Source organism: Macaca thibetana, chromosome 6 (genome assembly GCF_024542745.1).
Source record: "Macaca thibetana thibetana isolate TM-01 chromosome 6, ASM2454274v1, whole genome shotgun sequence".
Classification (NCBI taxonomy): domain Eukaryota; kingdom Metazoa; phylum Chordata; class Mammalia; order Primates; family Cercopithecidae; genus Macaca; species Macaca thibetana.
In genome coordinates, this window is record NC_065583.1 from 175143538 (window position 1) to 175162910 (window position 19373).

The 19373-nt window shown below is 53.2% G+C and overlaps 2 protein-coding genes across 2 annotated transcripts in view; one reads left to right on the forward strand and one right to left on the reverse strand.

The window, feature by feature from the left end:
- The window catches only part of LOC126956206 (peflin-like), a 40407-nt gene that overhangs the window by 5552 nt on the left and 15482 nt on the right, over positions 1–19373 (forward strand).
- Positions 6203–17336, reverse strand: LOC126957424 (uncharacterized). Its single transcript, XM_050795276.1, has 5 exons — positions 17120–17336; positions 14316–14469; positions 13381–13542; positions 8397–8958; positions 6203–7003 (listed from the first exon to the last, which is right to left on the reverse strand). The coding sequence occupies exons 4-5, from the start codon at positions 8900–8902 to the stop codon at positions 6775–6777; spliced, it is 735 nt and encodes a 244-aa protein (XP_050651233.1). The 5' UTR covers positions 8903–8958; positions 13381–13542; positions 14316–14469; positions 17120–17336; the 3' UTR covers positions 6203–6774.

Below are 19373 nucleotides of genomic sequence, written 5' to 3' on the forward strand. Positions count from 1 at the left end.
AAAATAATAATTCTTACATTCTTTTGAAGGTTTTTTTTTGTTTGTTTTTGAGACGGAGGCTCGCTTTGTCGCCCAGGCTGGATGCAGTGGCGTGATCTTGGCTCACTGCAACCTCCACGTCCGGGGTTCAAGCAATTCTCCTGCCTCAGCCTCCTGAGTAGCTGGGACTACAGGTGTCCGCCACCACGCCCAGCTAATTTTTTGTATTTTTAGTAGAGATGGGGTTTCACCGTGTTAGCCAGGATGGTCTCAATCTCCTGACCTTGTGATCTGCCCACCTCAGCCTCCCAAAGTGATAGGATTACAGGCGTGAGCCAGGGGGCCAACATGGTGAAACCCCATCTCTACTAAAAATACAAAATTAGCTGGGAATGGTGGTGTGCGCCTGTAATCCAGCCACTCGGGAGGCTGAGGCATGAGAATCAGTTGGACCCGGGAGGCAGAGGTTGCAGTGAGCTGAGATCACGCCACTGCACTCCAGCCTTGGGGACAGTGAGACTCCATCTCAAAAAAAAAAAAATGATAATGGAATAACCCTTGTTTAGGTGTTAGAAAATCCAGGCCAGACAAATCTAAACTTAGTTTCACACCCAGTTCCTAGACTAGTCTTTTCTCCAGCTCAGGTTTGGCCTAAGCCTCAGGGGTCCTTACTTGGTGGGCACCACCTGCTCCCTTCCCCACCTTTGTTCCTGTTTTTCCTCTGCTGGCTCCTCCCGGGTTGGGTGTGTTCAGAGGCGGAGACAGGCTAAAGGTCTTTGGCTTTTAGGTTCTGTTGATGGGTGAGTTCCAAATACTAGCTTTCTCTTGTAGGATATTTCATTTAGTTATCTATTAAAAATATTTATTTGGAACACACTATTCATGTGCCAGACACTGTTCCAGGCGCTTAGGGATAGGGTGATAGATGAGATCAACAAAAATACCTGCCCACGTTAAGCTCCTGTTCTAGGGAAGACAAAAAATAAAATACACGTGTCCTTAGTACATTAGAAGGTTCCAAGTACTGTAAAGAAAAATAAAGCAGGTTGAACTCAGTGGCTCATGCCTGTAATCCCGGCACTTTGGGAGACAGGTGGGAGGATTACTTGAGCTCAGGAATTTGAGACCAGCCTGGGTAACATGGCAAATCCTGTCTCTACCAAAAGAAAAAAAAAATTAGCTGGGTGTGGTGGCGGGCATCTGTAGTCCCAGCCACTGGGGAGGCTGAGGAGGGAGAATTGCTTCAGCCTTGGAGGTGAAGGTTGCAGTAAGCCGAGATCGTGCCATTGCACTCCAGCCTGGGTGATAGAGCCAGACCCTGTCTCAGAAAAAAAAAGTAAAGAAAATGAAAAAAAGCAGAGATGGGGCAAGCAGGGGAGAGGGCTGGGGACACAGGGGAGGGAGCTGGGGATGCAGGGGAGGGGTTGGGAACACGGGGGAGAGGCTGGGGACACAAGCTTGCCTGAGTTCCCACAGTTCTCTTCCCCTCTCCTGTCACACAAGGCGTGGGCCCCCTGGGGCTTGTGGTGGTTTTGCGCCAAGCTACTATCTTGTTTTTCCCAACAGACAGAGGCCCACTGAGGCTTCTCTCTCCTCCACAGGGAACAGCATTGGCCTAAACCTGCAGACACCATTGCAAAGGGAAGTCAGCTCAGGCGAACCCGCTGGTGAAGAATGATCCCAATGTGGGGACACAGAGGCCGACATTTCTTGCCATGGGTGATTTAATGTTGGGCCTCAATTTTTCACTCTCCTGTAAGAGTATGACACAGCTCGCAGCTGCAGCCTAGCCAGGGCCCGAGGGAGGGTGGACGGACTTATCCATCCCACAGGTGTTGCTCGTGGCTGGGTGACTTGCTTCTGCCAACGAGATTTGCACGGACACGGCACGAGCAGAAGCCTGGAATGTGCGGGCACTGCCAGGCCTGCCCTCTAAGGCTCTTGATTTTCCCCACGAGATGCGCGTGCCCCGGGGAACAGCGGCTCTGGCTGCAGGATGAGAGGCGTGTGGAGCACACATGGTTCCCACGCTCAGCCTGGAGTCAAGCCCAGACTAGATCAGCCTAAGCCCAGCCACGCCACGGGTGCAGGAGTGAAGAGCAAATGCTAACTGTCCATGACAGTGGCTTTCAAAGGGGCGTGTCGTGTGCCTCATCCCAGCAACAGTGACGGCATTTCTCTGTCAGTCAGTCGGTAAATGATTATTGACAAGCAGTGTGCTGGGAAGCTAGAGTGATTTGAGTAGATTTGGCCTCTATTCTCATGCAGCTTCCTTTCTAGAGGGGAAGGCAGATGATGGATAGATAGATAAATATAAATGATTCTAATAGTTGGGGCAGCAGTCATTAAAAGTAATGGCAAAAAAAAAAAGTGGGAAGGAGCTGGTGCTGCAGTTCGTTAATAGTAATGGCAAAAATCTCGATGACTTCTGCACCAACCTAACACAGTAATCACGGGTGTGCAAAATGTGGCAATGGGGAAGTTCCAAGTGCTAGGATAGCATCTGGCTTCCTGGAGTCAGGAGATGGGTTGGCAACCTAACCAAGGTTAAGTCCCAGCGAGGGGGTGGGCAGGGAGCGATATTTCAGTGGAGACTCCAAGGACGCATGGTATTTAGAGAGTAAACCCCGATAGTGAGGGGGGAGTGTGTCTGGCACAGAGAAGAGCCTGTGCGAAGGCCGGTGGTGCGGGAGGACACCGTGTGTTCATCCACCTGAGGGGCGACCAGCAGGCTGGGGCTGAGTGAGTTAAGAGGAGGATGTGGAGCCGGGAAAGGCACCCCAGGCAGAGGGCACAGCAGGGGAAAGGTTCGGAGTCAGGACTGAGCCTCTGTGGTTTGGGGAACTGGCAGAGGACTGTCCGGGAGGAAGGGAATGGCAGAGGGGAGAGACCTTAGGCCAGAGTAGACGGCAGGGCCGTGCTGGGCACTGTGGGCTGTGGATGGGAGCTGGCATTTAAGAGGGGAGACCGTAAGCCAGGGCAGGTGGGTGGAGGGCCGGGCTGGGCACCAGAGTGAAGACCATAGGCCAGGGTAGAGGGCAGGGCCGTGCCGGGCACTGTGGGCTGTGGATGGGTGCTGGCACGTAAGAGGGGAATCCACAGACCAGGGCAGAGGGCAGGGCCATCCTGGACACCTTGGGCTGTGAATGGGAGCTGGCATTTATGCTTGAGTGATGGGAACATGTTAAAAGATTTTAAGGAGGGGAGTAACATTTGGGATTAATGTGTATTCTGGGAATCTCAACAAAGTAAATTCATAGTTTGAATTTTCACAAGACTTCTGTACAGGCAGAGAGAAATAAGATCGCGTCTACGGCTGTGTGTTGATTATATTAAAAATATTTCTAAGTTTTTAAACGTCATTTCAAATGCTGTGTTTCTATCTCAACATTGGACATAAGTAGATTACAAGTTTAATGGAAAGTGGAAAAGTTAACTCATGAACATAAAAGAGATATAGATTTGAAAACAAAACATTTATTCATTTACTTCCGCTGCAGTTTTCTTGACTGCTGAATTTCGTGAGAAGGGATTGTTCAGGGAGGGTTGTGGGGCTGAAGACCCGGACAGGAGTTGGTGCTACCGCTGTTCAAATCTGAGGGTGGTGGAGCTGGAGCCTTGGGGAGGAGCCGACGCTGCCTTTAAGTCTGCCTGAGAGTCGTTGAGCTGGAGGTCCACGGAGGAGCTGGTGCTGCCACTGATGTCTTAGGTTGTGGAGCTGAAGACAGTGAAGGAGCCGGTGTGGCTATTCCTCTGTGAGGGTCGTGGAGCTGGAGATCCAGGGGGAGAGGTGATCTAGTTTGAGGTTCATGCAGCTGCAGACCCAGAGAGGAGCTGGCATTTCTTTAGTTTGAGGGTTGCACAGCTGTAGAACCCAGGAGGAGCTGGCATTTTTCTAGTATTAGTGTCCTGCAACTGGAGAGGAGCTCATGTTCCAGTTTGAGGGCTGTGCAGCTGGAGACCCTAGGGGCAGCAGATGTTCCAGTTTGAGGGCCGTGCAGCTGGAGACCCTACGGGGAGCTGATGTTCCATTTTGAGGGCCGTGCAGCTGGAGACCCTACGGGGAGCTGATGTTCCATTTTTAGGGCCGTGAAGCAGGATACCTGGCAGGGAGCTGATGTTCCAGTTTGAGGGCCGTGCAGCTGGAGACCCGGCGGGGAGCTGATGTTCCAGTTTGAGGGCCGTGCAGCTGGAGACCCAGCGGGGAGCTCATGTTCCATTTTGAGGTCGTGCTGCTGTAGATCCGTGGGGAGCCAATGTTTGAGTTTGAGGGCGGTGCAGCTGGAGCCCCGGGCTGAGCTGATGTTCCAATTTGAGGGCCATGCAGCTGGAGACCCGGCGGGGAGCTGATACTCCAGTTGGAGGGCCGTGCAGCTCGAGACCTGACGGGGAGCAGATGTTCCAGTTTGAGGGCGGTGCAGCTGGAGACCCGGGGGAGAAATGATGTTTTAGTTTCAGGGCCGTGTAGCTGGAGCCTGGGCGGGGAACTGATGTTCCAGTATGAGGGCCCTGCACCTGGAGACCTGGGGGGGAACATCAAACTGGAACATCAGCTCCCCTCCTGGTCTCCAGCTGCACGGCCCTCAAACTGGAACATCAGCTCCCTGTAGGGTCTCCAGCTGGAACATTGGCTCCCCGCCTGGTCTCCAGCTGCACGGTTCTCAAACTAGAACATCAGCTCTCTTGCCATGTGTCCAGCTGCACGGCCCTCAAACTGCAACATCAGCTACCCCCGGGTCTCCAGCTGCATGGCGCTCAAACTGGAACGTCAGCTGCCTGCCGGGTCTCCAGCTGCACGGACCTCAAACTGGAACAGTTTGAACTCGGTGGGGCAGCTCCTATTACAGTTTGAGGGCCGTGCAGCTGGAGCCCAGGACTGAGCCGAAGTTCCAGTTTGAGGGCCGTGCAGCTGGAGACCCAGCAGGGAGCTGATGTTCCAGTTTGAGGGCCGTGCAGCTGTAGATCTGGGGGGAGCTGATGTTCCAGTTTGAGGGCCGTGCAGCTGGAGACCCGGGGGGGAGCTGGTGTTCCAGTTTGAGGGCCGTGCATCTGGAGACTCATCAGGAAGCTGATGTTCCAATTGGAGGGCCGGGGAGCTGGACACACAGGGGTAAGCTAATGCTCCAGTTTGAGGTCCGTGCTGCTGTAGACCCAGTGGGGAGCTGATGTTCCAGTTTGAGGGCCGTGCAGGTAGACACAGGGCAGAGAGCTGATGTTCTAGTTTGAGAACCGTGCAGCTGGAGACCAGGAGGGGAGCTGATGTTCCAGTTTGAGGGCCCAGAAGCTGATGTTCCAGTTTAAGGGCCATGGAGCTGGAGACGCGGCAGGGAGCTCATGTTCCAATTTGAGGGTCGTGCAGCTGGAGAACTAGGGAGGAGCTGATGTTGTTTCCTTTGAGAGCCGTGGAGCTGGACACCTGGAGAGGAACTGGTGTTCTAGTTTGACGGTTGTAGAGCTGGGGATGCAGGCAGGAGCTGTTGTCTTTATAGTTTGAGGGCCATGGAGCTGAAGACCCTGGGAGGAGCTGTTCTAGTTTGAGGGTCATGCAGCTGGACACCCTAGGAGGAGCTGATGTTGTTGCAGTTTGAGTATTGTGCAGCTGGAGATCTAGTGGGGAAGAGGTCCTGCGATTCGAATCTGAGGGTCTCGGATCTGGAATCTACGGGAAGAGCCAGTGCTGCCTCTCATGACTTAGGCTGTGGAGCTGGAGACCCGAGGAGGAGCCGTTTGTTGGTGTTTCTCATTGAGGGTTGTGGAGCTGGAGATACAGGGTGGAGCGTTGTTTTCTAGTTTGTGGGTCGTGGAGCTGGAGACCCACAGAGGAGCCGGTGGTGGTGTTTCTCGTTGAGGGTTGTGGAGCATTGTTTTCTAGTTTGTGGGTCGTGGAGCTGGAGACCCGTGTAGGAGCCAGTGGTGGTGTTTCTCGTTGAGGGTTGTGGAGCTAGAGATATAGGGTGGAGTGTTGTTTTCTGGTTTGTGGGTTGTGGAGCTGGAGACCCGTGGAGGAGCTGGACTTGGTGTTTCTAGTTGAGAGTCGTGGAGCTGGAGACCCATGGAGGAGCTGGAGTTGGTGTTTCTAATTGAGGGTCATCGAGGTGGAGACGGCGGAGTAGCCACTCTTGGTGTTTTTTCTTGAGGGTCGTGGAGCTGGAGATACAGGGTGGAGCGTTGTTTTCTAGTTTGTGGGTCACGGACCTGGAGACCCGTGGAGGAGCTGTCGATGGTGTTTCTGGTTGAGGGTTGTGGAGTTGGAGACACGCGGAGGAGCCACTTTTGTTGTTTCTAGTTGATGATTGTGGAGCTAGATACCCACTGAGGAACCGTTGTTGGTGTTTCTCGTTGAGGGTTGTGGAGCTGGAGATACAGGGTGGAGCGTTGTTTTCTAGTTTGTGGGTCGTGGAGCTGGAGATCTGCAGAGGAGCCGGTTGTGGTGTTTCTCGTTGAGGGTTGTGGAGCTGGAGATACAGGGTGGAGCGTTGTTTTCTGGTTTGTGGGTCGTGGAGCTGGAGACCTGTGGAGGAGGTGGAGTTGGTATTTCTAGTTGAGGGTCGTGGAGCTGGAGACCCATGGAGGAGCTGGAGTTGGTGTTTCTAGTTGAGTGTCATCGAGGTGTCGATGGTGGAATGGCCGCTCTGGGGGTCTTTGTTTGAGGGTCGTGGAGCTGGAGATACAGGGTGGAGCATTGTTTTCTAGTTTGTGGGTCGTGGAGCTGGAGACCCGTGGAGGAGCTGTCGTTGGTGTTTCTGGTTGCGGGTTTGGAGTTGGAGACACGCGGAGGAGCCATTGTAAGTGTTTCTAGTTGAGGATCATGGAGCTGGAGACCCGCGGAGGAGCCGTTGTTGGTGTTTCTCGTTGAGGGTTGTGGAGCTGGAGATACAGGGTGGAGCATTGTTTTCTAGTTTGTGGGTCGTGGAGCTGGAGACCCGTGTAGGAGCCGCTGGTGGTGTTTCTCATTGAGGGTTGTGGAGCTAGAGATACAGGGTGGAGCGTTGTTTTCTGGTTGGTGGGTCGTGGAGCTGGAGACCTGTGGAGGAGCTGGAGTTGGTGTTTCTAGTTGAAGGTCGTGGAGCTGGAGACCCATGAAGGAGCCAGAGTTGATGTTTCTAGTTGAGGGTCATCAAGGTGGCGATGGTGGAATGGCCGCTGTTGGTGTCTTTGTTTGAGGGTCATCGAGCTGGATATACAGGGTGGAGCGTTGTTTTCTAGTTTGTGGGTCGTGGAGCTGGAGACCCGTGGAGGAGCTGTCGTTGGTGTTTCTCGTTGAGGGTTTGGAGTTGGAGACATGCGGAGGAGCCATTTTTGGTGTTTCTAGCTGAGAATCATGGAGCTGGAGACCCGCGGAGGAGCCGTTGTTGGTGTTTCTAGTTGAGGATCGTGGAGCTGGAGTCCCATGGAGGATCCGGTGTTGGTGTTTCTTGCTGAGAGTCATGGTGCTGCAGACATGCGGAGAAGCTGTTGGTGTTTCTAGTTGAATGTCGTGGAGCTGGAGACCCGCCAGGAGCCAGTGGTGGTGTTTGTAGTGGAGGGTCGTGTTGCTGGAGACCCGCGGAGGAGCCGGTGTTGGTGTTTCTAGTTGAGGTTTGGGGAGTTGGAGACCCGTGGAGGAGCCATTGTTGGTGTTTCTCATTGACTGTTGTGGAGCTGGAGATATAGGGTGATGCGTCGTGTTCTAGTTTGTGGTTTGTGGAGCTGGAGACCCGCAGAGGAGCCGGTTTTGTTGTTTTTAATTGAGAATCGTGGAGCTGGAGATTTGTGGAGTAGCCCATGTTGGTGTTTGTAGTTGAGGGTTTTCGAGCTGGAGACTCGCAGAGGAACTGCATTTAGTGGTTCTAGTTGATGACTGTGGAGCTGGAGATACAGGGTGGAGCATTGTTTTCTAGTTTGTGGGTCATGGAGCTGGAGACCCGTGGAGGAGCTGGAGTTGGTGTTTCTAGTTGAGGGTCGTGGAGCTGGAGACCCATGGAGGAGCTGGAGTTGGTGTTTCTAGTTGAGGGTCATCGAGATGGAAATGGCGGAGTAGCCGCTGTTGGTGTTTTCGTTTGATGGTCATGGAGCTGGAGATACAGGGTGGAGTGTTGTTTTCTAGTTTGTGGGTCATGGCGCTGGAGACCTGTGGAGGAGCTGGAGTTGGTGTTTCTAGTTGAGGGTCGTGGAGCTGGAGACCCATGGAGGAGCCGGAGTTGGTGTTTCTAGTTAAGGGTCATTGAGGTGGCGATGGCGGAATGGCCGCTGTGGGGGTCTTTGTTTGAGGTTCGTGGAGCTGGAGATACAGGGTGGAGCTTTGTTTTCTAGTTTGTGGGTCGTGGAGCTGGAGACCCGTGGAGGAGCGGTTGTTGGTGTTTCGGGTTGAGGGTTTCGAGTTGGAGACACGCGGAGGAGCCAATGTGTTTGTAGTTGAGAATCGTGGAGCTGGAGACCCGCGGAGGAGCCATTGTTGGTGTTTCTCGTTGAGGGTTGTGGAGCTGGAGATACAGGGTGGAGCTTTGTTTTCTAGTTTGTGGGTCGTGGAGCTGGAGACCCGCAGAGGAGCCGGTGGTGGTGTTTCTTGTTGAGTGTTGTGGAGCTGGTGATACAGGGTGGAGCGTTGTTTTCTACTTTGTGGGTTGTGGAGCTGGAGACCCGTGGAGGAGCTGTCGTTGGTGTTTCTGGTTGAGGGTTTGGAGTGGGAGACACGCGGAGGATCCATTGTTGGTGTTTCTAGTTGAGGATCGTGGAGCTGGAGACCCGTGGAGGAGCCGGTGTTGGTGTTTCTAGTTGAGGATCGTGGAGCTGGTGTCCCACGGAGGATCCGGTGTTGGTGTTTCTTGCTGAGGGTCATGGTGCTGGAGACCTGCGGAGGAGAAGTTGTTGGTGTTTCTCGTTGAATGTCGTGGAGCTGGAGACCCACCAGGAGCTGGTGTTGGTGTTTGTACTTCAGAGTCATGTCACAGGAGACCCGAGGAGAAGCCAGTGTTGGTGTTTGTAGTTGAGGTTTGGGGAGTTGGAGACCCGTGGAGGAGCCATTGTTGGTCTTACTCATTGACTGTTGTGGAGCTGCAGATACAGGGTGATGCGTTGTTTTCTAGTTTGTGCTTTGTAGAGCTGGAGACCTGCGGAGGAGCCGGTTTTGTTGTTTCTAATTGGCGATTGTGGAGCTGGAGACCTACAGAGGAGCCTGTCTTGGTGTTTGTAGTTGAGGGTTTTGGAGCTGGAGACTCGCGGAGAAACTGCAGTTGGTGTTTCTAGTTGATGTTTGTGGAGCTGGAGACCCATGGAGGAGCTGGAGTTGGTGTTTCTAATTGAGGGTCATCGAGGTGGAGACGGTAGAGTAGCCACTCTTGGTGTTTTTCTTTGAGTGTCGTGGAGCTGGAGATACAGGGTGGAGCGTTGTTTTCTAGTTTGTGGGTCACGGACCTGGAGACCCGTGGAGGAGGTGTCGATGGTGTTTCTGGTTGAGGGTCGTGGAGTTGGAGACACGCGGCGGAGCTATTTTTGGTGTTTCTATTTGATGATTGTGGAGCTGGAGACCCGCAGAGGAGCCGGTGGTGGTGTTTCTCGTTGAGGGTTGTGGAGCTAGAGATACAGGGTGGAGCGTTGTTTTCTGGTTTGTGGGTCATGGAGCTGGAGACCTGTGGAGGAGCTGGAGTTGGTGTTTCTAGTTGAGCGTCATGGAGCTGGAGACCCAAGGAAGAGCCGGAGTTGGTGTTTCTAGTTGAGGGTCATCGAGGTGTCGATGGCGGAATGGCCACTGTGGGTGTCTTTGTTCGAGGGTCATGGAACTGAAGATACAGGGTGGAGCGTTGTTTTCTAGTTTGTGGGTCGTGGAGCTGAAGACCCGTGGAGGAGCTGTCGTTGGTGTTTCTGGTTGAGGGTTTGGAGTTGGATACACGCGGAGGAGCCATTGTTAGTGTTTCTAGTTGAGGATCGTGGAGCTGGAGACCCGTGGAGGAGCCATTGTTGCTGTTTCTTGTTGAGGGTTTTGGAGCTGGAGATACAGGGTGGAGCTTTGTTTTCTAGTTTGTGGGTCGTGGAGCTGGAGAACTGCAGAGGAGCCGGTGGTGGTGTTTCTCGTTGAGGGTTGTGGAGCTGGAGATACAGGGTGGAGCATTGTTTTCTGGTTTGTGGGTCGTGAAGCTGGAGACCTGTGGAGGAGCTGAAGTTGGTGTTTCTAGTTGAGGGTCGTGGAGCTGGAGACCCATGAAGGAGCCGGAGTTGGTGTTTCTAGTTGAGGGTCATCGAGGTGGCGATGGCGGAATGGCCGCTGTTGGTGTCTTTGTTTGAGGGTTGTGGAGCTGGAGATACAGGGTGGAGCATTGTATTCTAGTTTGTGGGTCATGGAGCTGGAGACCTGTGGAGGAGCTGGAGTTGTTTTTACTTGAGGGTCGTGGAGCTGGAGATATAGGGTCACGCGTTCTTTTCTAGTTTGTGGTTTCCGGAGCAGGAGACCCGCGGAGGAGCCGGTTTTGTTGTTTCTAATTGAGGATCGTGGAGCTGGAGACCTGCGGAGGAGCCCATGTTGGTGTTTGTAGTTGAGGGTTTTGGAGCTGGAGATTCGCGGAGGATCTGCAGTTGGTGTTTCTAGTTGATGTTTGTGGAGCTGGAGATACAGGGTGGAGCATTGTTTTCTAGTTTGTGGGTCATGGAGCTGGAGACCAGTGGAGGAGCTGGAGTTGGTGTTTCTAGTTGAGGGTCATCGAGATGGAAATGGCGGAGTAGCCGCTGTTGGTGTTTTTCTTTTACGGTCATGGAGCTGGAGATACAGGGTGGAGCGTTGTTTTCTAGTTTGTGGGTCATGGAGCTGGAGACCCGTGGAGGACCTGGAATTGGTGTTTCTAATTGAGGGTCATCGAGGTGGAGACGGTGGAACAGCCGCTCTTGGTGTTTTTCTTTGAGGGTCGTGGAGCTGGAGATACAGGGTGGAGCGTTGTTTTCTAGTTTGTGGGTCACGGACCTGGAGACCCGTGGAGGAGCTGTCGATGGTGTTTCTGGTTGAGGGTCGTGGAGTTGGAGACATGCGGAGGAGCCATTGTTGGGGTTTCTAGTTGATTATCATGGAGCTGGATACCCGCACAGGAGCCGTTGTTGGTGTTTCTCATTGAAGGTTGTGGAGCTGAAGATATAGGGTGGAGCGTTGTTTTCTGGTTTGTGGGTGTTCGAGCTGGAGACCCGCAGAGGAGCCGGTGGTGGTGTTTCTCATTGAGGATTGTGGAGCTGGAGATACAGGGTAGAGCGTTGTTTTCTAGTTTGTGGGTCGTGGAGCTGGAGACCCGTGTAGGAGCCGGTGGTGGTGTTTCTCGTTGAGGATTGTGGAGCTAGAGATACAGGGTGGAGTGTTGTTTTCTGGTTTGTGGGTCATGGAGCTGGAGACCTGTGGAGGACCTGGAGTTGGTGTTTCTAGTTGAGGGTCGTGGAGCTGGAGACCCATGGAGGAGCTGGAGTTGGTGTTTCTAGTTGAGGGTCATCGAGGTGTCGATGGCGGAATAGCCGCTGTGGGGGTCTTTGTTTGAGGGTCGTGGAGCTGGAGATACAGGATGGAGCCTTGTTTTCTAGTTTGTGGGTCGTGGAGCTGGAGACCCATGGAGGAGCTGTCGTTGGTGTTTGTGGTTGCGGGTTTGGAGTTGGAGACACGCGGAGGAGCCATTGTTGGTGTTTCTAGTTGAGGATCGTGGAGCTGGAGACCCGCGGAGGAGCCGGTGTTGGTGTTTCTCGTTGAGGGTTGTGGAGCTGAAGATACAGGGTGGAGCGTTGTTTTCTAGTTTTGTGGTGTTCGAGCTGGAGACCCGCAGAGGAGCCGGTGGTGGTGTTCCTCGTTGAGGACTGTGGAGCTGGAGATACAGGGTGGAGCGCTGTTTTCTAGTTTGTGGGTCATGGAGCTGGAGACCAGTGGAGGAGCTGGAGTTGGTGTTTCTAGTTGAGGGTCATCGAGATGGAAACGGCTGAGTAGCCGCTGTTGGTGTTTTTGTTTGACCATCATGGAACTGAAGATACAGGGTGGAGCGTTGTTTTCTAGTTTGTGGGTCATGGAGCTGGAGACCCGTGGAGGAGCTGGAGTTGGTGTTTCTAGTTGAGGGTCGTGGAGCTGGAGACCCATGGAGGAACTGGAGTTGGTGTTTCTAATTGAGGGTCATCGAGGTGGAGACGGTGGAGCAGCCGCTCTTGGTGTTTTTCTTTGAGGGTCGTGGAGCTGGAGATACAGGGTGGAGCGTTGTTTTCTAGTTTGTGGGTCACGGACCTGGAGACCCGTGGAGGAGCTGTCGATGGTGTTTCTGGTTGAGGGTCGGGGAGTTGGAGACATGCGGAGGAGCCATTGTTGATGTTTCTAGTTGATGATCATGGAGCTGGATACCCGCACAGGAGCCGTTGTTGGTGTTTCTCATTGAAGGTTGTGGAGCTGAAGATATAGGGTGGAGCGTTGTTTTCTAGTTTGTGGTGTTCGAGCTGGAGACCCCGCAGAGGAGCCAGTGGTGGTGTTTCTCGCTGAGGATTGTGGAGCTGGAGATACAGGGTAGAGCGTTGTTTTCTAGTTTGTGGGTCGTGGAGATGGAGACCCGTGTAGGAGCCGGTGGTGGTGTTTCTCATTCAGGATTGTGGAGCTAGAGATACAGGGTGGAGCGTTGTTTTCTGATTTGTGGGTCGTGGAGCTGGAGACCTGTGGAGGAGCTGGAGTTGGTGCTTCTAGTTGAGGGTTGTGGAGCTGGAGACCGATGCAGGAGCCGGAGTTGGTGTTTCTAGTTGAGGGTCATCGAGGTGTCGATGGCGGAATAGCCGCTGTGGGGGTCTTTTTTTGAGGGTCGTGGAGCTGGAGATAGAGGGTGGAGCGTTGTTTTCTGGTTTGTGGGTCTTGAAGCTGGAGACCCATGGAGGAGCTGTTGTTGGTGTTTCTGGTTAAGGGTTGGGAGTTGGAGACATGCGGAGGAGACATTGTTAATGTTTCTACTTGAGGATCGTGGAACTGGAGACCTGCGGAGGAGCCGTTGTTGGTGTTTCTCATTGAGGGTTGTGTAGCTGGAGATACAGGGTGGAGCGTTGTTTTCTAGTTTGTGGGTCGTGGAGCTAGAGACCCGTGGAGGAGCTGTCACTGGTGTTTCTGGTTGCGGGTTTGGAGTTGGAGACACGCGGAGGAGCCATTGTTGGTGTTTCTAGTTGAGGATCGTGGAGCTGGAGACCCGCGGAGGAGCCGGTGTTGGTGTTTCTAGTTGAGGATCGTGGAGCTGGAGTCCCGTGGAGGATCCGGTGTTAGTGTTTCTTGCTGAGGGTCATGGTGCTGGAGGCCTGCGGAGGAGAAGCTGTTGGTGTTTCTAGTTGAATGTCGTGGAGCTGGAGACCCGCCAGGAGCCAGTGTTGGTGTTTGTAGTTGAGGGTCGTGTTGCTGGAGACCCACGGAGGAGCCGGTGTTGGTGTTTGTAGTTGAGGTTTGGGGAGTTGGAGACCCGTGGAGGAGCCATTGTTGGTGTTTCTCGGTGACTGTTGTGGAGCTGGAGATATAGGGTGATGTGTTGTTTTCTAGTTTGTGGTTTGCGGAGCTGGAGACCCGCGGAGGAGCCGGTTTTGTTGTTTCTAATTGAGGATCGTGGAGCTGGAGACCTGCGGAGGAGCCCATGTTGGTGTTTGTAGTTGAGGGTTTTGGAGCTGGAGACTCGAGGAGGAACTGCAGTTGGTGTTTCTAGTTGATGTGTGTGGAGCTGGAGATACAGGGTGGAGCGTTGTTTTCTAGTTTGTGGGTCGTGGAGCTGGAGACCTGTGGAGGAGCTGTCGTTGGTGTTTCCGGTTGAGGGTTTGGAGTTGGAGACACGTGGTGGAGCCATTGTTGGTGTTTCTAGTTGAGGATCGTGGAGCTGGAGACCCGCGGAGGAGCCTTTGTTGGTGTTTCTCGTAGAGGGTTGTGGAGCTGGAGATACAGGGTGGAGCATTGTTTTCTAGTGTGTGGGTCGTGGAGCTGGAGACCCGTGTAGGAGCCGGTGGTTGTGTTTCTCGTTGAGGATTGTGGAGCTAGAGATACAGGGTGGAGCGCTGTTTTCTGGTTTGTGGGTCATGGAGCTGGAGACCTGTGGAGGACCTGGAGTTGGTGTTTCTAGTTGAGGGTCGTGGAGCTGGAGACCCATGGAGGAGCTGGAGTTGGTGTTTCTAGTTGAGGGTCATCGAGGTGTCGATGGCGGAATAGCCGCTGTGGGGGGTCCATGTTTGAGGGTCGTGGAGCTGGAGATACAGGATGGAGCCTTGTTTTCTAGTTTGTGGGTGTTGAAGCTGGAGACCCGTGGAGGAGCTGTCGTTGGTGTTTGTGGTTGCGGGTTTGGAGTTGGTGACACGCGGAGGAGCCATTGTTGGTGTTTCTAGTTGAGGATCGTGGAGCTGGAGACCCGCGGAGGAGCCGGTGTTGGTGTTTCTAGTTGAGGATCGTGGAGCTGGATACCCATGGAGGAGCCATTGTTGGTGTTTCTCGTAGAGGGTTGTGGAGCTGGAGATACAGGGTGGAGCGTTGTTTTCTAGTTTTTGGGGTGTGGAGCTGGAGACCTGCAGAGAGCCAGTGGTGGTGTTTCTCGTTGAGGGTTGTGAAGCTGGACATACAGGGTGGAGCATTGTTTTCTAGTGTATTTGTCGTGGAGCTGGAGACCCGTGTAGGAGCCGGTGGTGGTGTTTCTCATTGAGGGCTGTGGAGCTAGAGATTCAGGGTGGAGCCTTGTTTTCTGATTTTTGGGTCATGGAGCTGGAGACCTGTGGAGGAGCTGGAGTTGGTGTTTTTAGTTGAGGGTCGTGGAGCTGGAGATATAGGGTGATGCTTTGTTTTCTAGTTTGTGATTTGTGGAGCTGGAGAACCGCAGAGGAGCCAGTTTTGTTGTTTCTAATTGAGGATCATGGAGCTGGAGACCAGTGGAGGAGCCCATCTTGGTGTTTATAGTTGAGGGTTTTGGAGCTGGAGACTCGTGGTGGAACTGCAGTTGGTGTTTCTAGTTGATATTTGTAGAGCTGGAGATACAGGGTGGAGCGTTGTTTTCTAGTTTGTGGGTCATGGAGCTGGAGACCAGGAGGAGTGGAGGAGCTGGAGTTGGTGTTTCTAGTTGAGAGTCGTGGAGCTGGAGACCCATGGAGGAGGTCGAGTTGGTGTTTCTAGTTGAGGGTCATCGAGGTGGAGATGGCGGAGCAGCCCCTCTTGGTGTTTCTCATTCAGGATTGTGGAGTTGGAGATACAGGGTGGATTGTGCTGTTTTCTGATTTGTGGGTCGTGGAGCTGGAGACCTGTGGAGGAGCTGGAGTTTGTGCTTCTAGTTTTTTCTTTGAGGGTCGTGGAGCTGGAGATACAGGGTGGAGCGTTGTTTTCTAGTTTGTGGGTCACGGACCTGGAGACCCATGGAGGAGCTGTTGATCGCGTTTCTGGTTGAGGGTCATGGAGTTGGAGACATACGGAGGAGCCATTTTTGGTGTATCTAGTTGATGATCGTGGAGCTGGATACCAATGGAGGAGCCTTTGTTGGTGTTTCTCGTTGAGGGTTGTGGATCTGAAGATACAGGGTGGAGCATTGTTTTCTAATTTGTGGGTGTTTGAGCTGGAGACCCGCAGAGGAGCTGGTGGTGGTGTTTCTGTTTGAGGATTGTGGAGCTGGAGATACAGGGTGGAGCGTTGTTTTCTAGTTTGTGGGGTCGTGGAGCTGGAGACCATTGTTGTGTGGAGGAGCTGGAGTTTGTGTTTTCTAGTTGAGGGTTGTGGAGCTGGAGACCCATGGAGGAGCTGGGAGTTGGTGTTTCTAGTTGAGGGTCGAGGTGTCGATGGCGGAATAGCCGCTGTGGGGGTCTTTTTTTGAGGGTCGTGGAGCTGGAGATAGAGGGTGGAGCGTTGTTTTCTGGTTTGTGGGTCTTGAAGCTGGAGACCCATGGAGGAGCTGTTGTTGGTGTTTCTGGTTAAGGGTTGGGAGTTGGAGACACGCGGAGGAGACACGCGGAGGAGACATTGTTAGTTGAGGATCGTGGAGCTGGAGACCTGCGGAGGAGCCGTTGTGGGTGTTTCTCGTTGAGGGTTGTGATGCTGGAGATAGAGAGTGGAGCGTTGTTTTCTAGTTTGTGGGTCGTGGAGCTGGAGACCCGTGGAGGAGCTGTCATTGGTGTTTCTGGTTTCGGGTTTGGAGTTGGAGACACACGGAGGAGCCATTGTTGGTGTTTCTAGTTGAGTATTGTGGAGCTGGAGACCCGCGGAGGAGCCGGTGTTGGTGTTTCTAGTTGAGGATCGTGGAGCTGGAGGAGTCCCGTGGAGGATCCGGTGTTAGTGTTTCTTGCTGAGGGTCATGGTGCTGGAGACCTGCGGAGGAGAAGCTGTTGGTGTTTCTAGTTGAATGTCGTTGAGCTGGAGACCCGCCAGGAGTCAGTGTTGGTGTTTGTAGTTGAGGGTCGTGTTGCTGGAGACCCACGGAGCCGGGTGTTGTGTTTCTAGTTGAGGTTTGGGGAGTTGGAGACCCGTGGAGGAGCTTGTTGGTGTTTCTCGGTGACTGTTGTGGAACTGGAGATATAAGGTGATGTGTTGTTTTCTAGTTTGTGGTTTGTGGAGCTGGAGACCCGCGGAGGAGCCGGTTTTGTTTTTTCTAATTGAGGATTGTGGAGCTGGAGACCTGTGTAGGAGCCCATGTTGGTGTTTGTAGTTGACGTTTTGTAGCTGGAGACTTGGGGAGGAACTGCAGTTGGTGTTTCTAGTTGATGTGTGTGGAGCTGGAGATACAGGGTGGAGCGTTGTTTTTTAGTTTGTGGGTCACGGAGCTGGAGACCCGTGGAGGATCTGGAGTTGGTGTTTCTAGTTGAGGGTCGTGGAGCTGGAGACCCATGGAGAAGGTGAAGTTGGTGTTTCTAGTTGAGGGTCATCGAGTTGGAGATGGCGGAGCAGCTGCTCTTGGTGTTTTTCTTTGAGGGTCGTGGAGCTGGAGATACAGGGTGGAGCGTTGTTTTCTAGTTTGTGGGTCACGGACCTGGAGACCCGTGGAGGAGGTGTCGATGGTGTTTCTGGTTGAGGGTCGTGGAGTTGGAGACATGCGGAGGAGCCATTGTTGGTGTTTCTAGTTGATGATAGTGGAGCTGGATATCCGCGGAGGAGCCGTTGTTGGTGTTTCTCGTTGAGGGTTGTGGAGCTGAAGATACAGGGTGGAGTGTTGTTTTCTAGTTTGTGGGTGTTTGAGCTGGAGACCCGCAGAGGAGCCGGTGGTGGTGTTTCTCGTTGAGGATTGTGGAGCTGGAGATACAGGGTGGAGCGTTGTTTTCTAGTTTGTGGGTCGTGGAGATGGAGACCCGTGTAGGAGCCGGTGGTGGTGTTTCTCGTTGAGGATTGTGGAGCTGGAGATACAGGGTGGAGCGTTGTTTTCTGATTTGTGGGTCGTGGAGCTGGAGACCTGTGGAGGAGCTGGAGTTGGTGTTTCTAGTTGAGGGTCGTGGAGCTGGAGACCCATGGAGGAGCCGGAGTTGGTGTTTGTAGTTGAGGGTCATCCAGGTGTCGATGGCGGAATAGCCGCTGTGGGGGTCTTTGTTTAAGGTTTGTGGAGCTGGAGATACAGGGTGGAGCATTGTTTTCTAATTTGTGGGTCATGGAGCTGGAGACCCGTGGAGGAGCTGTCATTGGTGTTTCTAATTGAGGGTAGTGGAGCTGGAGACCCATGGAGGAGCTGGAGTTGGTGTTTCTAGTTGAGGGTCATCGAGGTGGAGATGGCGGAGTAGCCGCTGTTGGTGTTTTTGTTTGACGGTCATGGAGCTGGAGATACAGGGTGGAGCGTTGTTTTCTAGTTTGTGGATCATGGAGCTGGAGACCCGTGGAGGAGCTGGAGTTGGTGTTTCTAGTTGATGTTTGTGGAGCTGGAGATACAGGGTGGAGAGTTGTTTTCTAGTTTGTGGGTATTGGAGCTGGAGACCCGTGGAGGAGCTGGAGTTTGTGATTCTAGTTTAGGGTCGTGGAGCTGGAGACCCATGGAGGAGCCGGAGTTGGTGTTTCTAGTTGAGGGTCATCGAGGTGGAGATGGCGGAGTAGTTGCTGTTGGTGTTTTTATTTGAGGGTCGTGGAGCTGAAGATACACGGTAGAGCGTTGTTTTCTAGTTTGTGTTTCGTCGAGCTGTAGACCCGTGGAGGAGCCGGTGGTGGTGTTTCTTGTTGAGGCTTGTGGAGCTACAGATACAAGGTGGAGCATTGTTTTCTGGTTTGTGGGTTGTGGAGTTGGAGACCTGTGGTGGAGCTGGAGTTGGTGTTTCTAGTTGAGGGTTGGGGAACTGGAGACCCATGGAGGAGCCGGAGTTGGTGTTTTAGTTGAGGGTCATCGAGGTGGCGTTGGCGGAGTAGCCGCTGTTGGTGTCTTTGTTTTAGGGTCGTGGAGCTGTAGATGCAGGGTGGAGCGTTGTTTTCTAGGTTGTGGGTGGTGGAGCTGGAGACCCGTGGAGAAGCTGTCGTTGGTGTTTCTGGTTGAAAGTTTGGAGTTGGAGACACGCGGAGGAGCCATTGTTGATGTTTCTAGTTGAGGATCATGGAGCTGGAGTCCCGCAGAGGATCCAGTGTTGTTTTTTCTTGCTGAGCGTCATGGTGCTGGAGACCTGTTGACGAGAAGCTGTTGGTGTTTCTAGTTAAATGTCGTGGAGCTGGAGACCCGTCAGGAGCCGGTGTTGGTGTTTGTAGTTGAAGGTCGTGTTGCTGGAGTCCCACGGAGGAGCCAGTGTTGATGTTTCTAGTTAAGGTTTGGGGAGTTGAGGCCGGGCGCGGTGGCTCAAGCCTGTAATCCCAGCACTTTGGGAGGCCGAGACGGGCGGATCATGAGGTCAGGAGATCGAGACCATCCTGGCTAACACGGTGTAACCCCGTCTCTACTAAAAAAATACAAAAAACTAGCCGGGCGAAGTGGTGGGGTGCCTGTAGTCCCAGCTACTCGGGAGGCTGAGGCAGGAGAATGGCGTGAACCCGAGAGGAGGAGCTTGCAGTGAGCTGAGATCCGGCCACTGCACTCCAGCCTGGGGGACAGAGCAAGACTCCGTCTCAAAAAAAAAAAAAAAAAGGTTTGGGGAGTTGGAGACCTGTGGAGGATCCATTGTTGGTGTTTCTCATTGACTGTTGTGGAGCTCGAGATATAGGGTGATGCGTTGTTTTCTAGTTTGTGGTTTGTGGAGCTGGAGACCCGCAGAGGAGCCGGTTTTGTTGTTTCTAATTGAGGATTGTGGAGCTGGAGACCTGCGGAGGAGCCTGTCTTGGTGTTTGTAGTTGAGGGTTTTGGAGCTGGAGACTCACGGAGAAACTGCAGTTGATGTTTCTAGTTGCTGTTTGTGGAGCTGGAGATACAGGGTGGAGCGTTGTTTTCTAGTTTGTGGGTCATGGAGCTGGAGACCCATGGAGGAGCTGTCGTTGGTGTTTCTGGTTGAGGGTCGTGGAGTTGGAGACACGTGGAGGAGCCATTGTTGGTGTTTCTAGTTGA

Coding starts and splice junctions, on each gene's coding strand:
- LOC126957424 (XM_050795276.1), bottom strand. CDS start 8,902: ATGACTCTGAAGTACAAACACCAACACCAGCTCCTGGTGGGTCTCCAG. Junction 7,004..8,396: donor CAACAATGGCTCCTCCGCGG/GTCTCCAGCTCC, acceptor GCTCCTCCACAG/GTCTCCAGCTCCACGACCCA.